Here is a 25,631-nt window from a genome sequence, read left to right on the forward strand (position 1 = left end):
GTAAAAAAGAGTCTAACTATTTCTCTCTAAGCCACGACACCCCACGATATCGTCTGAATGACACAGGTGTCGTTGTCCAGACAAAGGGTTGATGAGTGACTCTTCGTCTGGATGTCATCGTTAAGATAAAAATTTTTTGGATTTTCAGATTATTTTTATTGATTCGTGGTTGAAGAGGAGAGGGAGAGAGGATGGTTGACTATAAGAGAAAAGAGAAAAAAAAAACTCTGAAAGAGAAATTGTCATTTTTTAAACTTTGAACAAAATTTTGGAAGAAAAATTATGAGAATTTTAATTTAAGGAAGAAAAATTTGATAAAAATTTAATTTATAAATTTTTTTATTAAATAATAATTTTATGACTAACCTAATGAAGATTATTAACAAAAATTATTTTAGGGATAAATATTTGGGTTTTACGAAAACTAAAGATAAAACTTCAAAAGTTTACCATACTTTTGGTGGGAATAAGTCTTTTGGCCTAATTCAAATTACGAAGCTGAATGCGAAAGCGCATCTATTTTTACCTGTCCGTCCAACGGTAAAAATCACGAAGCGGCCCACCCGAGTTCCGCCTCGAAACATTCCAGTCCCCTACTGTGCCCCAAAAATTGTACACGATAGGCACAGCGTGAAGACAAAGTCCGAGTCCAATGGAGAGTGGCCCAACCGAGTTCCGGCTTGTTTGCTCCGCCGCAGTCGCAAGATCGGAGTCCACCATCAGCCGCCTCGAGTCTCAAACGGGAGCCAAAATCCGCGTACTTGACGACCCTTCTCGTGAAGATTGTATAATTGTGATAACTCTGGACCCCGCGGCCAATAAAGATAATCACAATGTTAACAGAGAAGGGGAAGAAGAGTCGTGGACGGCGGAGCAAAGGGCACTCGTGAGGGTGTATGAGAGAATGGTGAAGGGCGAGGTTGGACAGAAGGATGAACAAGTGGAAGAAGTGACTTGTAAGATGATAATGGGAAGAGCGGTTGGTAAAGTTGTGGAGAAGATTGAGATTGAGAGTGGAGGTGCTGTTCACGTTAGGGTTTTAGCTAAAGATCAAATACCCGGTTCGGGTTCGGGAGCTGAAGAATTGATTCAGGTGAATTGGTCAACCTTTAGTATAATAATGCTTCTTTACTTTTAGGCTGCAGTAAAGATTATATTTGTAACATACATTAGGAATTTCATCGCCGTTAGATCAAACATTCAAAGAAAGAAACGGGTATCTTCATAAATACAGAAATTTCGGTTGTTTTAGGAAGTGAAATGAAGATAATATGATTGAGTAATGGGTGGAAAAGTTGAATGGATGGCAATTTAATGAAGCTGAGAAACTATATTTTCCGCCTAACTTATGGATGTATATGAACTTTTCAATTTGTTTCTTGTTAGTTTCAGGCATGTGTTAGGAGGGACAGCTTTGATAGGAGTTCCATCTGTTGACAGAAGGTAGATGTTCGGATAGGTTTGAGGTGATGCTCAGCAACAATTAACAATAAATTCTGTACTAGAAAATTCCTTGTATGGTAGAATGACCTCTAGTTATGGACTTTACAAGGAAAGAGAGAATGGTTAATTGGACTTGCTGCATTGGTATTTTTATGTATTGCTTGATTTGTCATGTTACTTAGTTCTATGTATTTGAAATTTGTAACGTTTTAATTCTCGCCATTAAGGTATAGTTACGTGGACATCTTGTCTTGCAGATAACGGGAAGTTTTCCAGCTGTAAAGAAAGCGCTCTTGTCTGCTTCAAGTTTTGTCCAAGATAGCCTTAGAGTAGATGCAGCCAACACTAATTTAACAAAACCTCCAGGCATGGCCCACCATGGAAATCCTATGGCTGCGCCAGTGGAGCCATTTCATCAGAGAGGTTATGCTCCTGGTTTTCATTCGAGAGGCTATTCTTCCAGTACAGGGCATGAGACTGTTGGAGCACACAACAGAATGTATTTTGAAGAGGATGTTGTCTTTAAGCTGTTGTGCCATCTTGACAAAGTTGGCAGTTTGATAGGGAAAGGTGGCTCTATAGTTCGAACTTTTCAAAATGAAACCGGTGCATCAATCAAGATTGCAGATGTTGTGCCCGATTCCGATGAGCGGGTGGTGTTGATATCTGCACGAGAGGTATGAGAACTTAACTGTTTGGTACGCTGTGGAGAGATGCAATGTGGTTGTATTTTTGCGGATTAGGGAGTTTTTGCATTCTATTACTAATTCAAAAAATTTTGGAACTTTTGGCCGAATTTCTGGTAAAAAAGTGGGAATTCTGTCATAGTCGGAATGATTAGCCATTAATCAAGTCTTCAAAACTGTTCCTGCATGATATCTTTCTTTGTTGCCCTCTGAGTATAACTTTGTTCATTGGTTTAGTCTTTGAGGAATTAGGATGTTATAGTGCCATTGATCTCATTTGGTGGTTTGTAAATCATGTATATGTGATGGGGAGTTGGGATCTAATTAATCATCCAACATATCACACTTAGTTTCTGGATCAGTCCTGATAATGGTACATGGATTTTGCTCTTGGAGCATGCCACCTCTTCTTTCTCTGAGCATCAAATACTTTTCATACAACATCATATCATGATTTTTAAATTGTTGATTTTATAAATGATCAAGATATCTTATGGTATTTCAAATTTTGAATCTAACTATCAATTTTTGTGCACGGTTTCACCTGTTGCAGAATTCAGAGATGAGACACTCTCCTGCTCAGGATGCTGTTATGCGTGTGCATTCTAGAATTGCTGAGATTGGTTTTGAACCTGGTAATGCTGTTGTTGCTCGGCTTCTTGTACACTCACAGCAGATTGGTTGTTTGTTGGGTAGAGGAGGGTACATCATTTCTGAGATGAGGAGAGCTACTGGTGCTAGCATACGTGTATTTACAAGGGAACAAGCTCCAAAATGTGGTTCTCCTAATGATGAAGTTGTTCAGGTGATTAATTTTTAGGGTCATTGCTCTGCTAGCTGTTTAGTTATCAGTTTTTTATGTCTTTAATAGCATAATAAATTCTGAGCTACTGGTTTTCCTTTCCTTTTGATCGTATTACTTCACTTCTACTCGCTCTTCCTGCCTGGTAGTGTTGGGCTAGATTTATGTACAGTTCAATGACCATTTTTGGGAACTAGCTTGTACCTATAGATTTGAAATCAGACTAGCCAGTTGGACCGGTTCAACTGAGACCCAGAGGTAAATATGCTGATGTCAGCATATTTTTTGCAAAAGTTGGGACTGAACCTGAGTCCCAGCATTTGCTAGGCATGGAGCAGCACAGACCACATGTTTCATTTATGATGTATTGCAAATATATATATATATATATATATATATATATACACACACAGTGTTGTGGTGACATCAGCAACATAGTTTTTGCAAATTTTTTTTTTAGAATAGCATTATGTGTACAAACAATGGGAGCAAACTTGTATACAAACGATGATATATAAGTATGTGATTGAATATTATTTTATCTTTAATTCAAAATCACCAAATCACATAGTGACATGCCATTGTTTGTGCATACGTTTGTCTTTATTGTTTGTACACATGGTTTTATTGTTTTCATAAATGCTAACCCAAGTTCCAACATTTGTGGGGTGTGCAGCAGCATCATCAGACCACATTGCTTATACCCTCATAGATTGTGATTGTTTGGCTTTACCCGCTGTTTTATATCACCCCTGGCTGAATGTGAATTATCCTGGATTATAGTCTCATTTTCCTGAAACAGTGCTGTAGTCATATGATTGGGTGAATATATCCGGAGGCTTAATTCTTTCATTTTCACTTTTGTAAATGAACATCTATTTGACAGTGGCCAATGTAGCAGTGTAGTAGATGTCTCACTTGTTAGGTTTGAAAAAAAATCATAGTGTTGTATCATACTTGCTTATATTTTGAAGAATAAGGTATTATAATTGATTTGAGAGAATCATATTGTTTCTTGGAATATTTTGTGTCATCTTATGCTCTATGAACAAAATGTGAAATTTTCATCAACTGATACAATTAAGACTGAATTTGCTCTCCCATTATCCAAAGAGCCTCTGTTAGGATGTTAAAGGATTGTTCTTTTTGTCAGGTTATTGGCAACTTCCATTCAGTGCAGGATGCCTTATTTCACATAACAAGCAGACTGCGGGAGACCATATTCCCTATGAAACCACACTTCCCAAATAATGGCCCACCCTACTTGCCTCCTTTTCCAGAAATGCCTCCTCCATTCAGGCCAAGACATAACCCAGCATCCCCAGGTTCATATCCTTCTCCGGTTGGACCTTTCCATGGCATTGACTGTTCCCAGCCCATGGATTGCCAGCCAGCATTTTCACATGGTATGGATCATATGGGCCCACCTAATTTTGATCGATTTCCCTATCCATATGGCAGTGGGAGAATGGGACACGGTCATACATTTGATAGGCCACCATCACCAAGATCTTGGGGTCCTCAGGTTGACATCTTGAACTTGGGAATTCATAAATTGGTTACTTAAACTTAATTATGCTTCTACTGTTTATTTCGTTTTTCTATTAAAATTATCATCCTAATGATACATACATGGGTTTGTTTCAGGCAGGTAGCAGTGGGAATCATAGAGGAGTTGATGTTGCTTCTGGATATACAGCGAGAAATGTGTCTCACCCAGGGTAATCCTTTCTCCAATCGGATAAGATAATTTCTAACTTTTGCCTTTGCATTATCAACATAATTGATTTGATTTTAACTGTCATCATATGCTTTATCTGCCTATCATCTTATATGCACGCGCGTGCGTGTGTGTACATATACATATACATATACATATACATATACATATACATATACATATACATATACATATACATATACATATACATACATATATATACATATATATACATATACATATACATACATATATATACATATATATACATATACATATACATACATATATATATATATATATATATTTGTAATGCTTTTACGTAATCATGATCATTGGATTGTCATTATGTGCCTATTTTTATGATTTTTGGCTATTTCTATTCATAGTAGTGGAAATCATGCACCAATGTTGACAAGCACTACTGTGGAGGTTGTGATTCCTCAAGCATACATGGCCTATGTTTATGGAGAGAACAACAGTAACCTGGGTCATATAAGGCAGGTTAGTAGACTTGTCGATTTCATTAATTCTGTTCCCCAAAGTTTCAACAAAAATATCAAATCAACTAAATTCTCATTTTGACCCAATACTATGTTTCAGATCTCAAATGCGAATGTAGTTGTTAATGATCCGAAACCCGGGGCTTCAGAAGTTGTGGTTGTAGTGTCTGGGACACCAGACCAAATGCGTGCTGCACAGAGTCTTATTCAAGCCTTCATCCTTTGCGGACTAACATCGTAACAGTTTCATTTGTCAAGGAGCAACCGATATCAAAGCTTGTAACCTTCAATCAGAGAAAAAGAAAAGGTCTATAACACCATCTGTATAACCATCATAAATTTGGTCTTTACTTTGGCTCCGTAGTTTCATAAATTTTGTCTTCATTTTAGTTCTGTAGTCTCAGTATTTTGGTTGGTGTTCACAATTGTTGTTCAGAGGGTTTGTGGTTTTGTGTAAATAGAAATGAGAAAATTAGTCTAAAGAAATTTTATAAGGTTAATAAACAGGCATTAGCGGTTAATAATATAAATATTATTTTTTAAATAAATAAAAAGTTTATTTGTTTATTTATATGGATTTGTGATCATAATAAATTGATCTTTTACATTGACTTATGGAGTTCATGGTTTTCACCATCTTGCATTTCTCATATCATCTAGTCCTCTGAATTCAAAAAGTTTATTTGTTTATTTATATGGATTTGTGATCATAATAAATTGATCTTTTACATTGACTTATAGAGTTCATGGTTTTCACCATCTTGCATTTCTCATATCATCTAGTCCTCTGAATTCAAAATTGCTTCTTGTTAGTTATAGATTACTGAATCATTGTTTACTTGAACAATTGCTTAGAGTTGATCTTGAATAAGACTCTGACCTTATAACATTATAATGATGTGATAGGACTTTGGACTTTTCATTTATTCAGGCAAGATTACCTTTTTTCTTTTAAAACTGATAAAAATAAAGTTATCTTGATTGAATATTTTATTATTTGGAATGATTGGTTGGCGGAAGGATTTATTCTTATTTAAAGATTATTGATCTTTTAAGTTTTTATTTTTTAATTTTAAAAATTTTATTTATTACCTATAAATAATTGAAGTTACAAAAATTTTAACCCTTTAAAATTTTATTTTATTTTTTCTTTAAATTCTAAAAGATAATAAAGCAAATTTAAAAAAATCATATTTTCTTTTTTAGGGGTTATCTTTAATATCTGGTAATTTTCTTCGACGCCATCATTAGTTATCTCTCCTTTCTAACAATTCTCTTTTTTTTAGTTGGTTACTTCAACAAAACTCTAACCTTTTTAATGTTATGTGATATTGTCTAAGAAGATGAATTATTTTTCCAAATAACAAAGACAAAAGTGATGATCTCATCTTTGTTTTGAAAGATGATGAGATTGACGATCTTGTATTCATCATCAAGGAAGACAAGATTGAGGATCTTGTCTTTGTCATCTAGAAAACCTATTCATCTTCTCAAACCAAGTTGTACGATATTAGAGAGGTTAAAGTTTCGTTAAAGCAAACCACTAGAGAAAGGGAAATCATGTGAAGGGGGAAATGACCAGCGTGACGTCGAAGAGAGTGGTCAGATATTGAAGATAACCTTAAAAAGAGAAATGTGATTTTTTAAAATTTAGTTTATAGGAGAAAATTGTTAATATTTAAAATTTAAAGAAAAAAAAGATAAAATTTTAGTTTATTTTTAATATTATATATAAAATGATGATTTTATCTTTAAAATTAGTAAATTTAATAGTTTATAATTAATAAAAAAGATTTTTAAAATTAATATGTAAAAAAGTTAAGAATGGCTCAGAGTAAGCCCATTGGCCTGGTTGTTTTGTTAAATTAACACGGTAGGATTATTTTCACAATAATTTGTGAAATGGATATAATTCGGTTCGGCCAAAATATCCAATGGTGCAGCATTTACCCAACGCTAAGATATTTGCATTGTAGCATTGACTTGACGGCTTAAAAATGGAACAGAAACCGAAAGAAAAACATTGTTGATGATTACATGTCAACTTTTGATTGGCTCGTCGATCTCACCTCTCAACTTGATCCAAGACCAAAACCAAACATTAGTCCCCCGTAAATTTGCGTCGTCTCCGTTTCTTCCTCATATCTGCGCGCTTCAACCGAGCCAACCAACCTAAACGCTGTGTTTCTCCATCCGTACTATGATCATAAGCGCAAAAAATTTCTCCGTTCTTTCATAATTCTTCTTGCAGATCCTACATTTTCTGTTTTGTTTTTGTTTTCTCGGTAGATCCGATCGGATGGCGAGGAGCAGATCATCATCTTCTTCTTCCAAGTGGAGATACTGGAATCCTTCTTATTATCTCAAGAGACCGAAGCGTCTGGCTATGGTTTTGATTATCTTCGTTTCTGCTACTTTATTTGTTTGGGATCGTCAAACTCTTGTGAGAGAACACCAGGTACTTTTTAAGATTTTTTCTATTAAATTATAAGTTGTATTTTAAATTTATATAATGTTTGTTTTTGTGCGACTTGTTGTGGTGCATTTTTGTTTGGGCTTTTGTTAATTACGCAATTTTTATGAATCATGATTCTGATTATGATAATTTGGTAGTAGTTGTCGTTCTTGTCAATGAATTTAGAGTTTTAATTATACTGAAAAGTTTTGACATGTCGCCTAGGATCACGCACAAGTATTATAGACATTGTAGAGAATCTGATTGAAAATTTATAGATGCGATCATGACTGTGAGTGTAATTGTTCCGGGAGTTCACGTTGGTTCCCTGTAGATTCGTAGATTGAACGATCAAATTCCACCACAGTGGCAAATGTGGATTCTCGGAACATTCAATTTGAGATGGGAAGATCAAAATATGCTGAGAACACATTGGATATAGAGGTATCAGAACCTCTTTAGTTTCTTTATAGGAGATATGGACATAAAGGAAACCAAAGTGAGCTATGACTAAAGTGCAATGTTGTAAACACAAGGAGCAACACAAGAGGGGATAAAGGAGGAAAAAAAAAATAGGTAGAATTTTCAACCAAACCTGCAATTTTGTCCCTTGAATGAACTTAAGAAACTGGTAAAAAAAGGATATAAGCTAGAGGGAAACTAACTACCGGAGGATTTTTCTAAAATATCAGTCTTCAGATGCAAAGAAGACACTGAATACCTTTAAAGCTTCAGTTTTCCTCTCTCCTCAAAGTTTACCATCCACTGTGACAATTGTTTTATGCATAATCCAAAAGAGATTGGTGGATTTTGGAGAGATTTGGGAGAAGCAAGATGAAGAGAGAAGAGGGAGGGCGAGATAGAATGAGAAGTCTTTCACTCCACCGTTTTAACTGTCATGTTGATTATATCTTTATTATTATTATTTTTTTTACATTACCATTTTCTAAATATGTGCATCTTCATCAATGCCCTGACGAAGTTAAGACTATATATTCCTTAAAATTTTTAATTTTCTTAATACTATTATTTTTTAAAATGTGAAACAGAAAATATTGGTATTAAGTGAGAAGGATTCAAGAGGTAGTGAACAAACTGACCATAGGCGAACCAAAAAAAAAAATCTTTGCTACCCAACTTAGAGATCTAGATACTTAAACTCTCAAATGTGCAGTTAAGTAAACTTTAGACACATTTTGTTTTAGGGTTACTGGAACAGCAAGTTGAAGACCAGAGTTATAATCTAGAAAATTGCCTTTATTAGAGTTTAGATTTCATCATTGAGTGCTTTCCTTATTGTAATGATTATTCATATGTTGTTAGAACCATGTCAATCAAGGGGTCTTATGCTTGAAATACTCTATTGATTTTGTTTGACTAGGAGCATGCATTGTTTTTGGATCTACTTAACAAGCCTGTTATCATGCATCTGAAAGGGCATTGTAAAATTTGAATACTATTGTTTGATTCTTTCTTAAAAGCTTAAGTTCAATTTAGCAGTAAATTTTTACTCTACAATCTTTTATTTTTCTTCCAGAAGTTTTATTGTTAGTTTACTGTTTAAGTAACAAACTTCTTTCTCACTTGCAGGTTGAAGTTTCAAAGTTAAATGAAGAAGTTACACAATTGCAGAATTTGGTTGGTGATCTTTTTTCATTATCTTACTTAGCATTCTCCATGTGAATTTTCTTCTTAGTGTGGATTATATGATATGTCACACCACATCTTTTGGAAAGGTCATTTGTAGGCGTGAAAACAACTGATTTTTCTCACAGTTATCGCTGGGTATTCTACAACTACTGTTATCTATATATAATGAGTAATATATTTGTTGTAGAGGCCAGTGTTTTCTGTTTGATAAGTTGAAATCTACAATAGAAGGCTCTCTAAAGATGGGCAAGCCTGATTACATTTTACAATGAGAAGCTTTCAAGGTTGCCTAACTGTTGATTGGATGAATTTTTTGTTCTTTCAGCTGGAAGATTTAAAGGATAGTACCGGCAGTGCAGTTGGTAACATTGGGAATAATAAACATGGTAAGAGCCCAGGTGACAAGGTTTTTGAAGATGATCCAACTGATATTCAGCGAAGAGACAAAGTAAAAGAAGCTATGATTCATGCATGGAGTTCATATGAGAAGTATGCATGGGGTCAAGATGAACTTCAGGTATGTTTGAACATATCATATTTTTATATATTCCACTCATCAACATTTTTTTGATTTTTATGTCTTACTACCAGTGATATATGATCCAGATCAACATGGATTATCAGTTTTAAACTTTGTTACTACACAATGTGTCTTTTCTTTCTGAAAATTAGTTGCAATGCTCTTAGCTTTGACTTAATGTTTGACATACCAAGCCTTATTTTTACGGTTTGCAATAAAAAAATAATAGTTTTTAATGAGAAACTCAAAAAAAAATTACTCGACCCAAATGCCTTTGAAACTTTGATTTTGATGAACTATTAGCATTTTAATGGAATCCTGAAAATGACTTCTTGTCAACAAAAATTGGATGGATCCGAGCAGAGCATCTTGACATCAATTTTTTTTTAGTTGGTCCTTTTTTGTATGAGCAATATGATAGTATTATTTGTTTTAAATAGGGAGGAGCACCACTCTAGAAAACTTGCTTTTATGCACAATACTTGTGTGCTTAGATTGAATTTTTCTTTCTAGAATTTGGTCTAGGTGATAGAATTTCTGCTTTGACTTATGCCTGGCTTGATGCATTTGCTTTTGTCTATGGTTGGACCGACCAAATGGACTGAATGTTTGGCTTAGTTCTGTTCTTATAAAACAATCAACTTTTTAATTTATTTCTTTGTTCTATGGTTGTATTCTATGCTTGTTTTGTGATCAAATTTTCTTTAAGGTCAGAGAAATTGAATTTAAAACAAGATACACCCTGTTTTCTGACTAAGCTTAATATTTAAATTTTGGAATTTAGTTCCCCCTTTTTTCTCAGTTAGGAGATGTAACTAGATTGTATTGACATTAGGAAGTAAGAAAGTGCAAAGGTGGATCAGATGCTTATTATAAAGGCTGGATCTCCCTCAAAAGGAGAAAAAAAAGAACTATATCAAAGACCTATGAAAGTGTTGTTGTAATCTGTGCAAAAATAATTTAGGGCGTTGTGATATTCTGATTGACTTATAACCCCTAAAAGAAAGATACAAAATCAGACCTGAATTTATGATAAATAAAGAAAAGAAGTTTTATCCTTAATTTTTTATCTATCAAACTGTACAAGTCCTAATGTATTCTTTTAATTATTATATTATCATGTTAACAGCCACAAACAAAGAATGGTGTCAATAGCTTTGGTGGTCTTGGAGCAACACTTATAGACGCCCTTGATACTCTATATATAATGGGTCTAGATGAACAGTTCCAAAGAGCTAGAGAGTGAGTTTCACTTTCTTTAATTTCTGTTTAATTTCCGTGCATGTATTTTTATTTCTTTCAGTGTTCCCATTGCATTATGCTCCAATTTTTTCAAAATCTTCAAAGCAGTCATGTTTATCTCTGGCTTTCTAAAGTTAAGTTTTTGATGGGATGTACTAAAGTAGTTTTTGCCTTTGCTCCTTTTCAGGGCAATTTTATTTGGTTGTTAATTAAAATTATACTAGTTTACCGTGTGGCTGAAATTATCTCATTTGTATTAGAAAGTAGCAATGTGGTTCAGCCAATGAGAGTCACTGAAAATCACAGCCTCATGAATTTTAACTGTACACTTCAGATTATTCTGGTGAATCAAATTTTCCTTCATATACTTATTCTGAGGCTGATGATTTTGATTAGAAACTGACTAATGATTTCAGCACTGCCTATCATTTACCTTTTTTTTTTTTTTGCTTTTTTTTCCTCTAGAAATCCAGTAAATTGCTAGAAATTTAAGTTTTGCACAATTTAAAACACTGTCTTCTACTTCCATTGTCTTGGTTGAAGGGAATTTCTTACAAACAGTTCCTTGGTTACTTGGGTAAGGGAGCTCATTGTTTTATAAATAATTAAGGGATCCTTGAATCAGTGGATCTGTTTCATTTTGTTAACTCTTTAATTAGATTGTTTCTTCTTCAACCTGGATGCATCCTACATTCTCGCTGTTTAGCTTAATCACTTTTCAGGAGCTTATTGTCCATCTAACATATCAGTGCTCTATTAAACTTGGCATTTTATCATGTCAATTTTTTCATAGGATAGTTGTTTCTTGTCCTCTAGTTGAGATATTTTGCGAGCTACCGCCTATTGTTTCTGTTTTGCATCCTTTATCTTTTCCGCATTTTTTTCTTGTGATTTTTGATAGTGTTTCCTTGCAAGTTCACATGTTTCTGGTCGTTTTATTCCATATTGCGACCAAAAAATCTTAAGAGAAACCATTTTATGAGACATAAATCTATTTAGTGTATACTATGACTGGTATGAGTTTATGAATAAATTGGTTTCACTTTTTCTTTCGCTGGTCTATTTGATGCTATTCCAAATGCAGTTATGAGAGGTTATTATAATTTCTTAAATAGCAATTAATCACCATTAAAGAAATTGGATGGCAAGACCTTGTTGTTCCTAAGGTGTTATATTTTGAATTTATGTGATCTATACTCCGTTTCTATGTTTCTTCCATTTTTTTGGATATTTAATTAATGTTTCTTATATTTGATTTTTGGCTTCACAATTGGTATCATACCTCCAACTCATCTCAGCAGAACACAGTTTCGCTTCCAGCACAACCTGGCTTCTCTTCTTATTAATTTTGATTGTTCAATATCTAATCACTAATTATGTTGGCTTTTTTCTTTTTGATTTTCCTATTCACATTTTCCCCAAAATTTTTCATATTTGTTGATGTATATATAGTGCCATCTAGTTCTGATAACTCTGAATTGTGCATATTGATAAATGAAATCTTATTCAATTTACAATGCCCTTCTTTGCAGTTGGGTTGCAAACTCATTGGACTTTAACAAGGATCATGAAGCTAGTGTTTTTGAGACAACCATAAGGTTGCATTACCAGGTTTAATTCATAGTTGATTTTTGTTGAAACGACTGTTAGGGCTATGTTGCTTCTAGAATTAATCTAGGGAAGAAACTGGTGCTTTCCTTTTACTGACACATTCTTATTCTGGTTATTCCTGATTCAGAGTTGTTGGTGGACTTCTTAGTGCATATGATTTGTCACAGGACAAAGTTTTCCTTGAGAAGGCTAGAGATATTGCAGATAGATTGTTGCCTGCGTGGAATACTCTTTCAGGAATTCCTTATAACATTATTAATTTGGCCCATGGAAATCCACATAACCCTTCATGGACTGGAGTAAGTTGTCAATTTTTAAATTCAACTTATCACTTCATGTTGAACTTGGGATTATAATTTGAGTTGATATGGTTTATCTTTATCTTTTTTGGTAAGTGGTTTATCTTTATCTTCTAGATAAGAGCTTAGTATTGACGCTTCTTTACCCTAAGATACCTTTTTAACTTTATAGCAGTCTATATTTTTCTTGAAACTTTGCAAAAATATTATATTTTGTATGTCACATTTTCAGTTGATTGGTTATCCAGTAAGTAAAATTACTAGACCTGAGACTATTTTCATAATTCACTTCATTGTAACTTACAGAGTTGTCTATATTAGTCTTAAAGTACACCATTCTGTCCTCTGTGGCAGCTCTATTATCTAAGACATGCTTCTATGATTGTTGATTTGACTGTTTATACTTTCTTTCCTTTTCCTTAGGGTGATAGCATTCTAGCAGATTCTGGCACAGAACAGGTGGAATTCATTGCTCTTTCACAAAGGACAGGAGACCCAAAGTATCAGCAGAAGGTATATTCCTCTTTTGCTTATATGAAAATGTGTGATGGGATGTAAAGCTGTTCACATAATGTCTATCATCCAGAAATTATTGTCAATCAATGATGTCCTTAGTTTCCACACAAGGAGTTAGCTTATTGATTGGTTGCCACAAATGTTTCAGGCGGAGAGGGTTATAGAGCAGCTTAGTAAAACCTTCCCTGCTGATGGTTTGCTGCCTATCTATATTGATCCTGAGATGGGAGGTAGATCGCGCTCGACCATAACCTTTGGTGCTATGGGGGATAGGTATTGACCACTTGTTTATATTTTCCTGTGAGATATTTGTTGGGCTCACATTCTATTAACTTTGACCTTCATCTACTCACTATGTTCATAGCTTGATGCAAGCGAATGAGTATAATTTAGCATGTTTGCTTGAATTTGTGGCTAATTGCAGCTTTTATGAATATTTACTCAAAGTTTGGATACAAGGGAACAAAACTTCAGCTGTGAAACCTTACAGGTGAGGAGGTGTAGTGAGCATGTATCTATACATGGTTGGTTCTGCTTATCTGTTATGCGCCAATCTTTTACTGTTTGCATGTTATATCTTAATATGATAGCCAAGAAAGTCACATTCTTGTAAAAATGTCTTGAATAGCTGAATTCAAGAATAATATTGGAAAAAAAAACTAATACATCTTTCTTTCTTCTTCTTCTCCTTCTTCTTTTCTTTTCTTTTCTTTTTTTTTGGATTATAAGAGGCCATGAAACATTCTGGAATTTGTTTGTCTGTGTTTTTTCTTTTTTTAAAACGTTATTGGCCTCATGCTTTGGTAGTTATCACCTTTGATGAAGCCAACATCATCAGGAGTCTATTGAATGCATTATTATTGTGGTGATTTTTGCAATGGTGGCTTCCTCTTTATAATTCTGATATGTTAGTGATAGAATTTCTGAAAAAATTCATACGATAAGTTGGTATACAAGGCAGATATAATAAAGACTTTTCTAGCAAGAAATAGCACAGACTGCTCAAAGAAAGAATGGTAACACTGCAGAATTGATTTTATATGTTAAGATCCAATTTTTTTAGATTCTTCATGTTCTTGAAACTTTAGAATCTTCTCACTCTCTCTATCTCTGAAGTATTCAAAAATTTTATGTTCCTAAATTTCATGGTCTCAAAGTTGTTCTTGTCAAACTTGGATACAGGGACATGTGGGAGACATCAATGAAAGGTCTATTAAGCTTGATCAGGAGAACAACACCATCATCTTTTGCATACATTTGTGAGAAGAACGGGGAGTCATTGACAGATAAGGTAACGTTCATTTCTTATCACTATTGTGGGGCTGTATTATTGTATTACTAAGTAATGCCGAGTGAAGTTGTGATCCTACATATATATGCAGATGGACGAATTAGCATGCTTTGCTCCAGGAATGTTGGCTTTAGGATCATTTGGTTATGGGCCTGGTGAATCTGAGAAGTTTCTTTCACTGGCAGAAGAGGTATTCACAATGTCCCACATAACTTACATCCTAAACTTCTGTCTTTTGATTTTAAGTAAATATATTAAATATCACCAAAAAGACATGGCATAACCCTCTCAAGCAAATAGTGTTATTCCAGGAAAAAAAGCACTTGCAGAAAAGTGGATTGAAAATCTTCAAGTTTGAAAATTCTTTGAAAGAAAAAGAATAAGAAAAAAATTACTTGTTTCTTCAATTCAAATTAGTGGTGATTGAAATAGAATTGTGTTCTCCAAATTTAAGCTCCCTTTTGAGTCTTTGGCTCTATATTTGAAATTTGGTGAACTGATGATCACATATGGTCTCTATTCTGTTTGGGAAGAATCATCCAAGGAGAGCAATTAAGCTACTGATAGTAAATTCGTAAGTTTGTTAAGCATATATGAGCAAGGGTATGTGTAAGTGCTCATGCTTTTGTTTTTTTCATTTTCATTTTTTATTTTTTATTGTGGACAATTCTTCTGTGGAAACCAATATGATTTAATGGGCCTTATATTGGATCGTACATATATAAACTGTCAACTTTAATTTAAATTGTTGGATTTTGACCTGAACCTAAACTTATCTTGAGCATAAAAAATATGCTTTACAGAGATTAGTCTTATTTGAAATGTATTTTTCAGTTCATCTTTCTTTGATTAATTAGATGTGAGAAAACACAGAATCCAAACTCTTGAGTTTAAACCAACTTTAATCTAGATTGCTGAATGACCCAACCTTGAAGTATTGTATAGTTATTTGTACCTTCTTTGGACTGCAGAAACTATGGATGATTCAAGAGATCCAACTAGGCTTTTAACTGGATTTTTCCCCCTTGTTTCCAGCTTGCTTGGACATGTTATAACTTCTACCAATCAACACCAACAAAATTGGCTGGAGAAAATTATTTTTTTCATTCTGGGGAGGTTAGTTATCGCCATTCTCAGATATACAGTGAGTTAAATCCAGATGCCTAACAGTGTTCCATGCATCATGTTTTCAGGACATGACTGTAGGTACATCATGGAACATCTTGAGACCTGAGACGGTTGAATCACTTTTTTACCTGTGGCGTTTAACTGGCAATACAACATACAAAGAGTGGGGTTGGAATATATTTCAAGCATTTGAAAAGAACTCCCGCATAGAATCTGGATATGTTGGATTGAAGGATGTAAGCTTATCTCAACATGCATCATTACATCATATCATAGTTTTCTATATATATATGTGTGTGTCTGTGTCTGTGTGTGTGTGCGTGTGCGCGCTTCACGAAATATCCATTATTAATGTGACAATACGAAAGCTAGTGATGCTCTTTAGAAAATGGGCATTGACCATTCACTTAAGCACCTCGGTACTGCTGGATGTATTTTTTCTTTTGCTTTCATTAGTGGTAAAAAGTGGATTTCACTAATTATCCAGTCCATGTAAGAGGTGGTTATACTATGATTGAGAATTTGTCTTTTTTAGTAACAAGCTAGTGTTAATTGTCTATGGTAGTTTTTTTTTTTTTTTAAAAAACCAGATAACCCTGCCTGACTTCATTGGATAGGTAAACTTCGCAGTAATTGAACTCATAACCACTACATTGGATAATTGGGCAGGAGGATTCTGTCATGTAGTTTTACTTTATTTCCTGATGATTAACTGACCTAATTAAAAGTGACTTTTGTACATTCTTTTCTGCAAGACTTAAGATTTGTCAGAGGTATCGTTCTCAACCCTTTTGCCGTCACACCTAGGATTGCCAATGGGAAATGTGTCCAATTCTCCTACACCGAGTCATAAACCCATTGTTTTCTTGTGACTTGAAATTGTTGGCCCATGACTTGGCATAAAGATTGTGACTGCCATCTAATTGGATTTTGTTGATGGAGATTGAATTTCTCATGCTATATACTGCTAAATATGTTTTTGATTTACCATAATTTTTGTGTTCCCAGGTTAATACTGGAGTCAAAGACAACATGATGCAGAGCTTCTTTCTTGCAGAGACACTAAAATATCTGTATCTTCTTTTCTCACCCCCCACTGTGATACCATTAGATGAGTGGGTTTTTAATACAGAGGCCCACCCAATTAGAATTGTGACCCGGAATGATGGAGAAAGATTTGTAGAGTCGAACATGCAACATAAACCACCGAATTTGAGGCTACAAGGCAGGAAGGAAGGTCGTCGTGGAGACGAATAGGATTTGCTTCCTGTTAAATGTTTTCTGCTGAACTAATTTTATAATTTTACAGTCAGATTACCGGAAAGCAAAAGACTTAGATGTTATCATTTTTGAAGCAGACTGAGAGCCAGAGGAGTCTGCTGTTCTTTTTCTGCAAATAAGATTTAACAACAGATTTCAGCAGAAAATGTTGTATTCTATAGGAAAATATGGTATACGTTGAAGGTGATGGATATGTAGCTTAGGATGTAGATTACTTACAATGGCATATTATTTAACAGGAATTGGGATTTGATCCACCCTGTCAACCACGAGTTGATTAAAAAGTGTAATCTATTTTTGGAAGCACATTTTGATGCCTTAGCTTCAATATTATTTCCTGAAATATGTCTGCTTTTATCTTCTACTAATGAGCACTTGGATCACTTTTCAAGTTTAAGAATATGTCAGCTCTCAGTTCACGCTGTGGTATGGCCGGTCTCTGACCTCTTCATGGATTTCTTTAATGCAACTAACTTCACAGCTGAAATCGGTTTTTGCTGCACAAGATTGTGGACTTTAGTTAGTTTCGGTGTTCTGATTTTCTTGAGGCTGTGTATGAGTAAAAAACATCTAAATCGGATTTTGCTCATACCAGTTTACAGGAATTGGGTTCAAATGTTTGTTTGGCCTGTACATGCTCTGCAAGTTTTCAGGCTCATGCATCAAATTGCTTAAACCGAGATTTCAAGATGAAGTTTTTACCATTCTAATTGTCATTCAAGTGTTTAGGAAATCGTTCAATTTATGATCTTAAAATACCGGTGGAGAATTCTTCTATATATTGAATTTTAATACCAGTTGCGATTCAAACAATAAAAAAGATCTATTTTTGTTTAATTCAATTATCTAAAAGGAAAATCATATACTTTAAACTGCTTTCTATTACATAAAATTAAATTTGAAATCATCGAAAATGTCAAAGGATGGGCTGAATTTAAGAGCAGCCCACACAGAGTCATGATTTTTCAACTCTTGCTCAGTCATGTCGCAGCTCTGACTAGAGTGAATATTCGTTCAACCATTATAATTCTCTTCCTCTTCCGTCCATTTCTCTTTTATTTCAATTCAATTTTCTTTGATGAACTGGAAAATAACATTGGTTCTGATTTGATGCAATCATCTTACCGTCTCGTCTCTCGCCTTCTTCACCATCACTCCAGTAAACGCGGCGTCGTTTTAAGCCCTTCTTTCTCCTTCGATGTCTTGGAAAAACACTCCCTCAACAATGACAACTTTCATTTGTTCAGCCCTGCCACTCTACTCCGAGGTCCTTGCTCCCTTCATTGCTCTAAACGCTTCGTTTTGTTAGGTTTTGTTTCTTTCGAGAATGGTAGTCGTCATTACCGATCACAACGTCAGTATCGTCAGTTCTTTTCTTATCGCAGTAAGTTTGCTACTTTTTTATTTTTTATTTTTTAAAAAAACCATATTTTGAGGACATATTTGATTAGACTGACCGTGTTTGTTATTGGAGATTTTTTTACTAGGGCAAAACAAGTGAAGAAGATCGAGTTTAGTGATGAACACAGGTGTGGCCACTTTATTTGGATTTTTTTAACCTTTACTTAAATTACTTTTTTCTCTTATGTGTTTCCCATCAAATTTTGCTCCTTTTTGCACTCTTGACATGGCTTGAATATGTAAGTTAATGCATTATGTGAAAATGTTAAAACTGGGGATAGAAAAATAAAACCAGGTTTAGGGATGGTAAATGTGGTTTAAATGAGTTCTGAGTATTAGACTAGTGTTTTTGTAACTTATATTAATTGTAATTGAGTGCCTTTAAGCGTTGTAATATTGATTAACACTTGATAGAATAAGAGTTTTGAAGAAGATAGAGTGGTAGACATATTTTTTTTTTAAGAAAAAAGCTCTATCTATTCCAGAAGTGTTAGATGGAAGGTACTCTGCCTGTAGTCCTTGATGAATTGCTGTTTTCGTCAATTAACAAGTAGAATAGTGGGAACTGTGCATGTAATAAATATAATTTCAATCAAACATCAACTTTAAGAGTAAGGACAGAATGCTGAACTTCATCTGTATAATGGGCTGGAAAACAGTTAGTTGCCGTATTTGATATGGCTATAATAACATTAGCAACTCTAACAGGGTAAAATGGTTTGCATTATCAATCTTAGCCAATTGATTCTAGTATAACGCTCTTTCTGAAATATTTTGGGAGAGGCATTTGTACTGACGAATTATGCAAGTCAACTTGTAAGGATAATGGTTTTCGTGGCATTACTTTTTAAGGAAGCCTAGTTAAATAGTATCCTTAAATGGTTTAGTCACATGATAAAGGAAAATATGTTATGGGAGTAGATACTTTTCCTTCAGAACCTAAATCCAATGCAATATAATGCATTTATGCTGACAAATGAGCGAAAGAATCAATCTATACATGTTCTCAGAAAGAACTGAAAAAGAACCACTGTAGTAAGTATAAAGAAGATATGGATTTACTGTCATGAACAAAGTTTTGACCAATCAAATTCTGTGTTATAGTTAAGATCAGAGGTGCTTCTTCTGTGCCTGTGTTAGTTTTTCCTCCATTAAATGTATAGAAGGCTGGTAAATTTAGCATCTCTGTCTCACCATCTGATCCATCCATCATTTTGTTGTCTCCATTAAATTCCATTTCAGTCATAGAGCTGTTAAAACTGCATTGTGGTGCAACTTTCTTGTCTTCTCTCTCAAGTTTGGTGTCTGGCTAACAACCTCTAGCCATGTTATGCTGGCTGAAGTAGTGCACTCAGTTGCAGATTTTGCTAATCAGGTACCTTTGTTCATGGTGGCCAGAAATGGTGAATTTAATTTGCTTTCTTGCTTTAACTTTAGCTGAATATGTCGTTATTTAATGCAGAGAAACTAATTCATTGACATTGTAGGTGCTTCTAGCTTATGGTTTGAATAGCTCAAGGCGTGCACCTGATGCGCTCCATCCGTGAGTTTTCCTTAGCATAGACTTGCTGCACTTCCCATCTTTTCAAGCTTTCAGTCATATGCATCAAATCATTTTTATGTTTCAGATGTACATATTTATATTTTGATTTAAAAAATTTTGTTTAAAAATTACTGAATTTCTGGGAGTCTTTTTGGAAAAGTTTGTTTGTTTCTTGAATCACCTACTTGATATATTCATTGCGTAAACTGGTATTGATTCTAGAACACTCACTTCAGCCGTTTGATTTATTAATTGGCTGCTATTCTAGTAAAGAATGGAAATATGTCTATTGTTGTCATATAATTTGCTATTAGGCAAATTTGTGGACAAATCCAGAAACATTTATGTTCATGGACAATGATTTATGCTTTTCTTGTTGAATTTTTGCACTCTTTAAGTTACATTCATGCTTAGAGTGAAAAATTGGTTCTGTTCTTTTTGTTTTATAGATGCACTGAATTAAAATTTTCTCCTTGTTTTACAGTTATGGCTATTCTAAAGAAAGATTCGTTTGGTCTTTGATATCTGCTGTCGGTATATTTTGTCTGGGTTCCGGTGCTACAATTGTCCATGGAATTCAGAACTTGTGGACCTCACATGTAACTGAACCAAATTACATTATCCAAAATTTTAAATCTTCTTTTCCATATTTGTGATGCTTAGACTGGCCAACTTCAACTGTAATTCTTATATTTGACTGTGTGTGCGTTTTCAGCCCCCTCCAAATATTCAGTATGCAGCTTTGGTGATTGGTGGTTCATTTATCATGGAAGGTATAACCCGTTTTGTTTAGGTTAATAAATTAATCTTAACATATTGTAACTTCAAAGGTTTTATTGCTTTCCTTGTATACATACATCTGGCATTCATACAGGGGCTTCTCTGGTAGTTGCTATACAAGCTGTCAAGAAAGGAGCAGCTGCAGAGGGAATGACAGTGAGAGACTATGTTTGGCGTGGTCATGATCCCACATCTGTTGCTGTCATGACAGAGGTATTGATTGTGCCTTTGGTTGTAGGAACTAGCTAAGTAAATTTGGGATTGAATGTTGAACAATTATGGAAATTCATTAATTTGACTGTTGGTTTGAGTTTCATTGTCTGCCTCCTTCATTATCATTGGCACCATTGCTTGATTTATTAATGCAAGGTGACAGAAAATTAGAGTTGACAGATGGAAAAAAAATTAAGAGAGAGAAAGAAAGAAAATACAAAAAAACATTAAGGGAAGAGATGAGAGTTTTAGTAGAAGCAATTGTAAATTCAATGTTGTTTAATTACTAAACATTGAAAACAAGATGAATTTTAATGGTATGCTCATTGTCATTTGAAAATAAGAAATTATTTAAATCCAAATACAGACAAAATGAATTCAAGGTTGTATTTGAAAAATTAGATGAAAAACACAGAACTCATTTTCCAAACACTAGTTAAATTAAAAAGATAATTTAAAAGATGTGATGTGCACTTATAAAATCTTGGATTTGGAGTACACACAAACTTTCTTTACCTATCCAAAATACTAGTATAGACATGTTTCACAGTTTATTGTTTCCCAATTATGCTACCAGATAAGTTCATCTATTTTTGAAAATGCAAAATTCATCTTAGTATTTTTTTTCTTTAAATTTCTATTTCAGTTGTCTTTCTAAATATTTGGATTAAGATCTCTGTCTTTATTTTATTATTAATTTTCCATCATGATTTAATTCTTGTAAATCTGTGACTAAAAATGTAGTTCTTGCTTCATTACTAATTATATAAAGTTTCTTCCATCTTTAATATCATATGTTTTAGTGATGGTTAGAATTATTTTATTAATTAAGGCCAATTGATATATGCCTAATCAAGTGTTTTTATGATTTGTTATTTTTCATAAAATTGGATATAGTGAATACTAAGAAATTATACCTTAGGCTGAACAGGAAATGACATAAGATTATTAAATTATAAAGTCTAACAAGCTGAGTATTAATTTCCTAATAGTCATCCTAATTAATTAGTAACTAGAATATAAAGAGTTAAAGAAACATAGATTCACTACTCAATCTATTATTAATTTGTTTTTAGTTTATTATTTGTTATTGGATTTTGTTTATTATTAGTTGTCAATTTTTAGTTTTAGTACTTAGATTTAAATTTTGTAAGAGCAATTTATCTTCAATTAAAATTAAGTCTTGTAAATTAGGTTAGTACAAGTTTTTTATATATATTTCCATTGATTAGCAATGACTGTAGGTTCAACCTAGTTTACATCTGATCTGTACTCTAATATAGATTCTTGCACTTGCAAGTTTGTTTAAACCAACAAGAAATTTGTATTCTGATTACCCATCTGAAACTTGACTTCTCCTTTTTTTGGGCTGCTGTATTCCTATGTATTTGACTTGGATTTTCGGCTTTATTCATGCTTCCCAAATCATTTACCTAAACAAAAATAAAGCTTTCATTAAATAACATCATTAACAAATTAAATTTAAGGGTAACAAATATAATATAAAATGTACTCAACAAGAACTCTGAGAGATTTGATATAATTTTATCTTCTTGCTCTCTCTATACTAAGTTTGTGCAAGCATAATCATCTTTCAATTATTTATCTGTGTGAACTGTTTTATCACTGTGGATGCCCTTATGCATTCTATTATTTTTATTGCAATTGCTACATTTTGATTATCTACTGGTGGGGTGCTCTTTATTTATGTACGATTTTATTGTACAGGATGGTGCTGCGGTTACTGGCCTTGTTATAGCAGGAGCATCATTAATTGCAGTTAATACCACAGGAAATGCAATTTATGACCCAATTGGTTCGATCATAGTTGGCAACCTTCTTGGAATGGTACACATTATTTCTTGCCCACCAATTTTAGGCAGGTCTAAGATTACCTTAAGACTTTTTCCAAACAAATAATTTGAATGCTTTTGACCTATTATGATATAAGAGGTCAATATACAGATTATTTGTCTTAATAAATTATGAACACTTGAAGTTGCCATCTCATGCAAAAAAAGAGAGAGTAATTTGGAATGCAGCTTACTATGACTATCCATTGTGCTTGGAGGTTTCAACACTAGTTTATACAAATTTCAGCTCTGATTTACTGCTTTTCATAAAATATAGGAGTTTTTCATGTGATTATAGGCTAATTTTTTGGAAGCACTGGGTGGCAATAGAAGATGAAGATCTATTGTGGTGTTTTTGCTAATTCCTAGATTTTTTATGACAAAGAAATTTGAATTATGGCAAATATCTAAGCATCAAGTAGATGTAAACATTTGGCTATTGTGATAGTAAGTGAACAGTATTTTTATGCAGGTGGCTATATTTCTCATTCAAAGGAATCGGCATGCTTTAATTGGTAGGGCAATGGATGACCATGATATGGAAAAGGTCCTCGATTTCTTGAAAAATGACCCGGTATAATCTTTTAGATGACCCTACATTTTCCTTTTGAGTCCACGATTCCCAAGTTGATGATTCTGGCATGCTGGTAGGTTGTGGATTCTCTATATGATTGCAAAAGCGAGGTGATTGGACCTGGATTCTTTAGATTCAAGGCTGAAATAGGTGACATTCTTGCATATCCTATTCTTCTTGAATCTTTCTTGGGGCTTGGATTAAAATTTCCAAACTAAATTTTGTATAACCATCTATGTTTCTCTTGTTGTGGAAAAGAAAATATTCATCAGCATGTGCGGTTTTCCTGGTGTTAACTTATATATCTACTGAGATTAATTAAGAATCCATTGCTATATTATAAAGACATAACAAATTTCTGAATATCATCAATTCCATATCTTTTCTATTGGATCTGGTCTATTTTCTCCATATTGTGTAGTTTGAGGGTTTGTTTTGTCAAATGTAGTGTGTTGACTCCTAGGTTTCCGAATGAGAATAAAACATTGATCGGTTGCAATGCCGGACTCTTCATAGTGTTGGTTTTTAATTTTGAATGAGTATAATATGCCTTGCTGGTATATTAATTTATGTGATGACTGCTGGCTGGATGAAACAGATTTCAATGGAGTGATTTTGGTACAGAACTATCTAAGTAGGACTGGACGTGAAGAATGGGCCAGACAGGTTAATTATCTTAATCTATACTCTTTTCTTCAATGAAATTTTTGTGATATAATAGATTATTCATCAAATTTACTACCTGCATGTTAGAGATAGATACACAATTCCACACTGTCGTAAGTATTATGATATGAACCTCTAATTGTTGGACATTTTGTGTGTGCATTAATTTATAATTGTATACAGTATACATTTCTGAATATTCATCCATATCTAGCTGATTTGAACTGACGATGCACAGTTTCGCGAAGCTGCTAAGAATAAGGATGATCGTGAGTTGCTTAAAGTCATGTCAAACTATGGTATGCATTACAATGTGTGACTTAAATAGTTTATTTGACTTAAACACATTAAACAACTAGGAGTTCTTGGTACAGGTGAGGAGGTGGTTACAGCTTTAGGTAGTGAAGTTGATAGGCTGGAAAAGGAGATCCAAGAACTTGTTCCTGGTATTCGGCATGTGGATATTGAAGCACACAACCCCGTGGACCTATCTTCATAATATGGTATTCTCTTTGTTTGAGCAGTATATTATGCGGCATTCTTTCTTTGCATAATTAAGGATAATCATCAACTGCTGCAACTTTTTTTTCGCCATTAAGTCTATACCATACGCATGGAAAGGTTGACAGTAGATTCAAAATCTGTACTATGAAAACAACTTTGGTGGGTTTCATATGTTTAGTAGTATTTTCCTGGTCTTGACATTGTTTCAAATTTGGAGAGAAGTTGGGGCAATCAAAATAGATGGATTATTTGCTATATGAACATAAGCTTGATGGCTTTTTAAACATTGCGCCTTGAGATTTGTAGCCATGAGATTGAAAAATAAAAATTCCATGGCTCAAAGATGAACCTCTGATTACTTGATATTCAAGGAAGTCTTGCCTCGGTCTATCATATAATTTCTTCATGGAACACACTTTTCCAGGCTTTAATATTCGTTTACTTGATCTATTCTTGTTTGATTCTTCATAATATATATAAATTTAAGCATTTGGGAAGGGAAGAAGCAAATTACTTGAGCTTTCAGTCTTTAGTTTGACCAGTTCCAGAATTGTTGGACAAGTTATGCTGAAAACCTCAACTTCTTCTGAGCTACATATATAACCTGAAATATTTGCTTCAGAATTTCTTCGTTCAAATTTACAACTATAAACCAATCTTTAACTTGAGCAGAACGAGTCGAAAGAAAAGTCTTTAGTAATTAAGTTAGGCGGTGTGATATTATATATTTATTATTAATAAAATTAGGAATAAAAATAGCAATGTTCCCTGGAAACACCTAACATTAGACAAAATTATAGTGGCCCTTCAATGAAACAACAAGGGTAGTTACTATATACATACATTTGAAAAGTTTTTAGATTTATTTTTCCAAGTCAATAGAGGAAATGTTTCTCTTAAAATCAATCGCGAATTTACTTGATTTTGCTGTGCAAATTGCATTACACTCG

The 25,631-nt window shown here is 33.8% G+C and overlaps 3 protein-coding genes across 4 annotated transcripts; all 3 read left to right on the top strand.

Annotated features, from left to right (window-relative positions):
- The first annotated feature begins 380 nt into the window (after positions 1–380).
- LOC123212544 (KH domain-containing protein HEN4) lies at positions 381–5,725 on the top strand. 2 transcript variants are annotated; one of them, XM_044631721.1, is made up of 7 exons: positions 381–1,093; positions 1,701–2,120; positions 2,683–2,934; positions 4,085–4,456; positions 4,579–4,652; positions 5,044–5,155; positions 5,255–5,725. In XM_044631721.1, exons 1-7 carry the CDS (start codon positions 653–655, stop codon positions 5,393–5,395), a joined length of 1,812 nt encoding a protein of 603 aa, XP_044487656.1. In that variant the 5' UTR covers positions 381–652; the 3' UTR covers positions 5,396–5,725. The 2 variants fall into 2 exon arrangements, with proteins under 2 accessions (XP_044487656.1, XP_044487655.1); XM_044631720.1 differs by having other exon boundaries at positions 385–1,093; positions 5,041–5,155.
- Positions 5,726–7,170: 1,445 nt separating this feature from the next.
- Positions 7,171–17,511, top strand: LOC123211185 (mannosyl-oligosaccharide 1,2-alpha-mannosidase MNS1-like). The gene is made up of 14 exons (XM_044629739.1): positions 7,171–7,612; positions 9,200–9,247; positions 9,585–9,776; positions 10,909–11,021; positions 12,554–12,619; positions 12,760–12,931; positions 13,355–13,444; positions 13,596–13,720; positions 13,872–13,937; positions 14,630–14,738; positions 14,830–14,928; positions 15,774–15,854; positions 15,932–16,102; positions 16,875–17,511. Exons 1-14 carry the CDS (start codon positions 7,454–7,456, stop codon positions 17,121–17,123), a joined length of 1,740 nt encoding a protein of 579 aa, XP_044485674.1. The 5' UTR covers positions 7,171–7,453; the 3' UTR covers positions 17,124–17,511.
- Positions 17,512–17,997: 486 nt separating this feature from the next.
- Positions 17,998–25,092, top strand: LOC123211186 (metal tolerance protein C4). Its single transcript, XM_044629740.1, has 13 exons — positions 17,998–18,531; positions 18,622–18,676; positions 19,791–19,923; positions 20,036–20,091; positions 20,576–20,690; positions 20,807–20,864; positions 20,966–21,084; positions 22,813–22,932; positions 23,410–23,511; positions 23,589–23,661; positions 24,110–24,177; positions 24,416–24,476; positions 24,552–25,092. The coding sequence occupies exons 1-13, from the start codon at positions 18,105–18,107 to the stop codon at positions 24,674–24,676; spliced, it is 1,512 nt and encodes a 503-aa protein (XP_044485675.1). The 5' UTR covers positions 17,998–18,104; the 3' UTR covers positions 24,677–25,092.
- The last annotated feature ends 539 nt before the right edge of the window (positions 25,093–25,631 follow it).

Source organism: Mangifera indica, chromosome 3, assembly GCF_011075055.1.
Source record: "Mangifera indica cultivar Alphonso chromosome 3, CATAS_Mindica_2.1, whole genome shotgun sequence".
Taxonomy (NCBI): domain Eukaryota; kingdom Viridiplantae; phylum Streptophyta; class Magnoliopsida; order Sapindales; family Anacardiaceae; genus Mangifera; species Mangifera indica.

Excerpts from the sequence above, each read along its gene's own strand:
- LOC123212544 (XM_044631720.1), top strand. The coding sequence starts at position 653 with ATGGAGAGTGGCCCAACCGAGTTCCGGCTTGTTTGCTCCGCCGCAGTC. Across the intron at positions 4,457-4,578 it reads CAAGATCTTGGGGTCCTCAG|GCAGGTAGCAGTGGGAATCA; the intron begins GTTGACATCTTG and ends GGTTTGTTTCAG. Across the intron at positions 4,653-5,040 it reads AGAAATGTGTCTCACCCAGG|TAGTGGAAATCATGCACCAA; the intron begins GTAATCCTTTCT and ends TTCTATTCATAG.
- LOC123211185 (XM_044629739.1), top strand. The coding sequence starts at position 7,454 with ATGGCGAGGAGCAGATCATCATCTTCTTCTTCCAAGTGGAGATACTGG. Across the intron at positions 9,248-9,584 it reads TTACACAATTGCAGAATTTG|CTGGAAGATTTAAAGGATAG; the intron begins GTTGGTGATCTT and ends TTGTTCTTTCAG. Across the intron at positions 14,929-15,773 it reads TTCTTTCACTGGCAGAAGAG|CTTGCTTGGACATGTTATAA; the intron begins GTATTCACAATG and ends CCTTGTTTCCAG.
- LOC123211186 (XM_044629740.1), top strand. The coding sequence starts at position 18,105 with ATGATTTTTCAACTCTTGCTCAGTCATGTCGCAGCTCTGACTAGAGTG. Across the intron at positions 21,085-22,812 it reads CTGTTGCTGTCATGACAGAG|GATGGTGCTGCGGTTACTGG; the intron begins GTATTGATTGTG and ends TTTATTGTACAG. Across the intron at positions 23,512-23,588 it reads ATTTCTTGAAAAATGACCCG|GTTGTGGATTCTCTATATGA; the intron begins GTATAATCTTTT and ends GCATGCTGGTAG.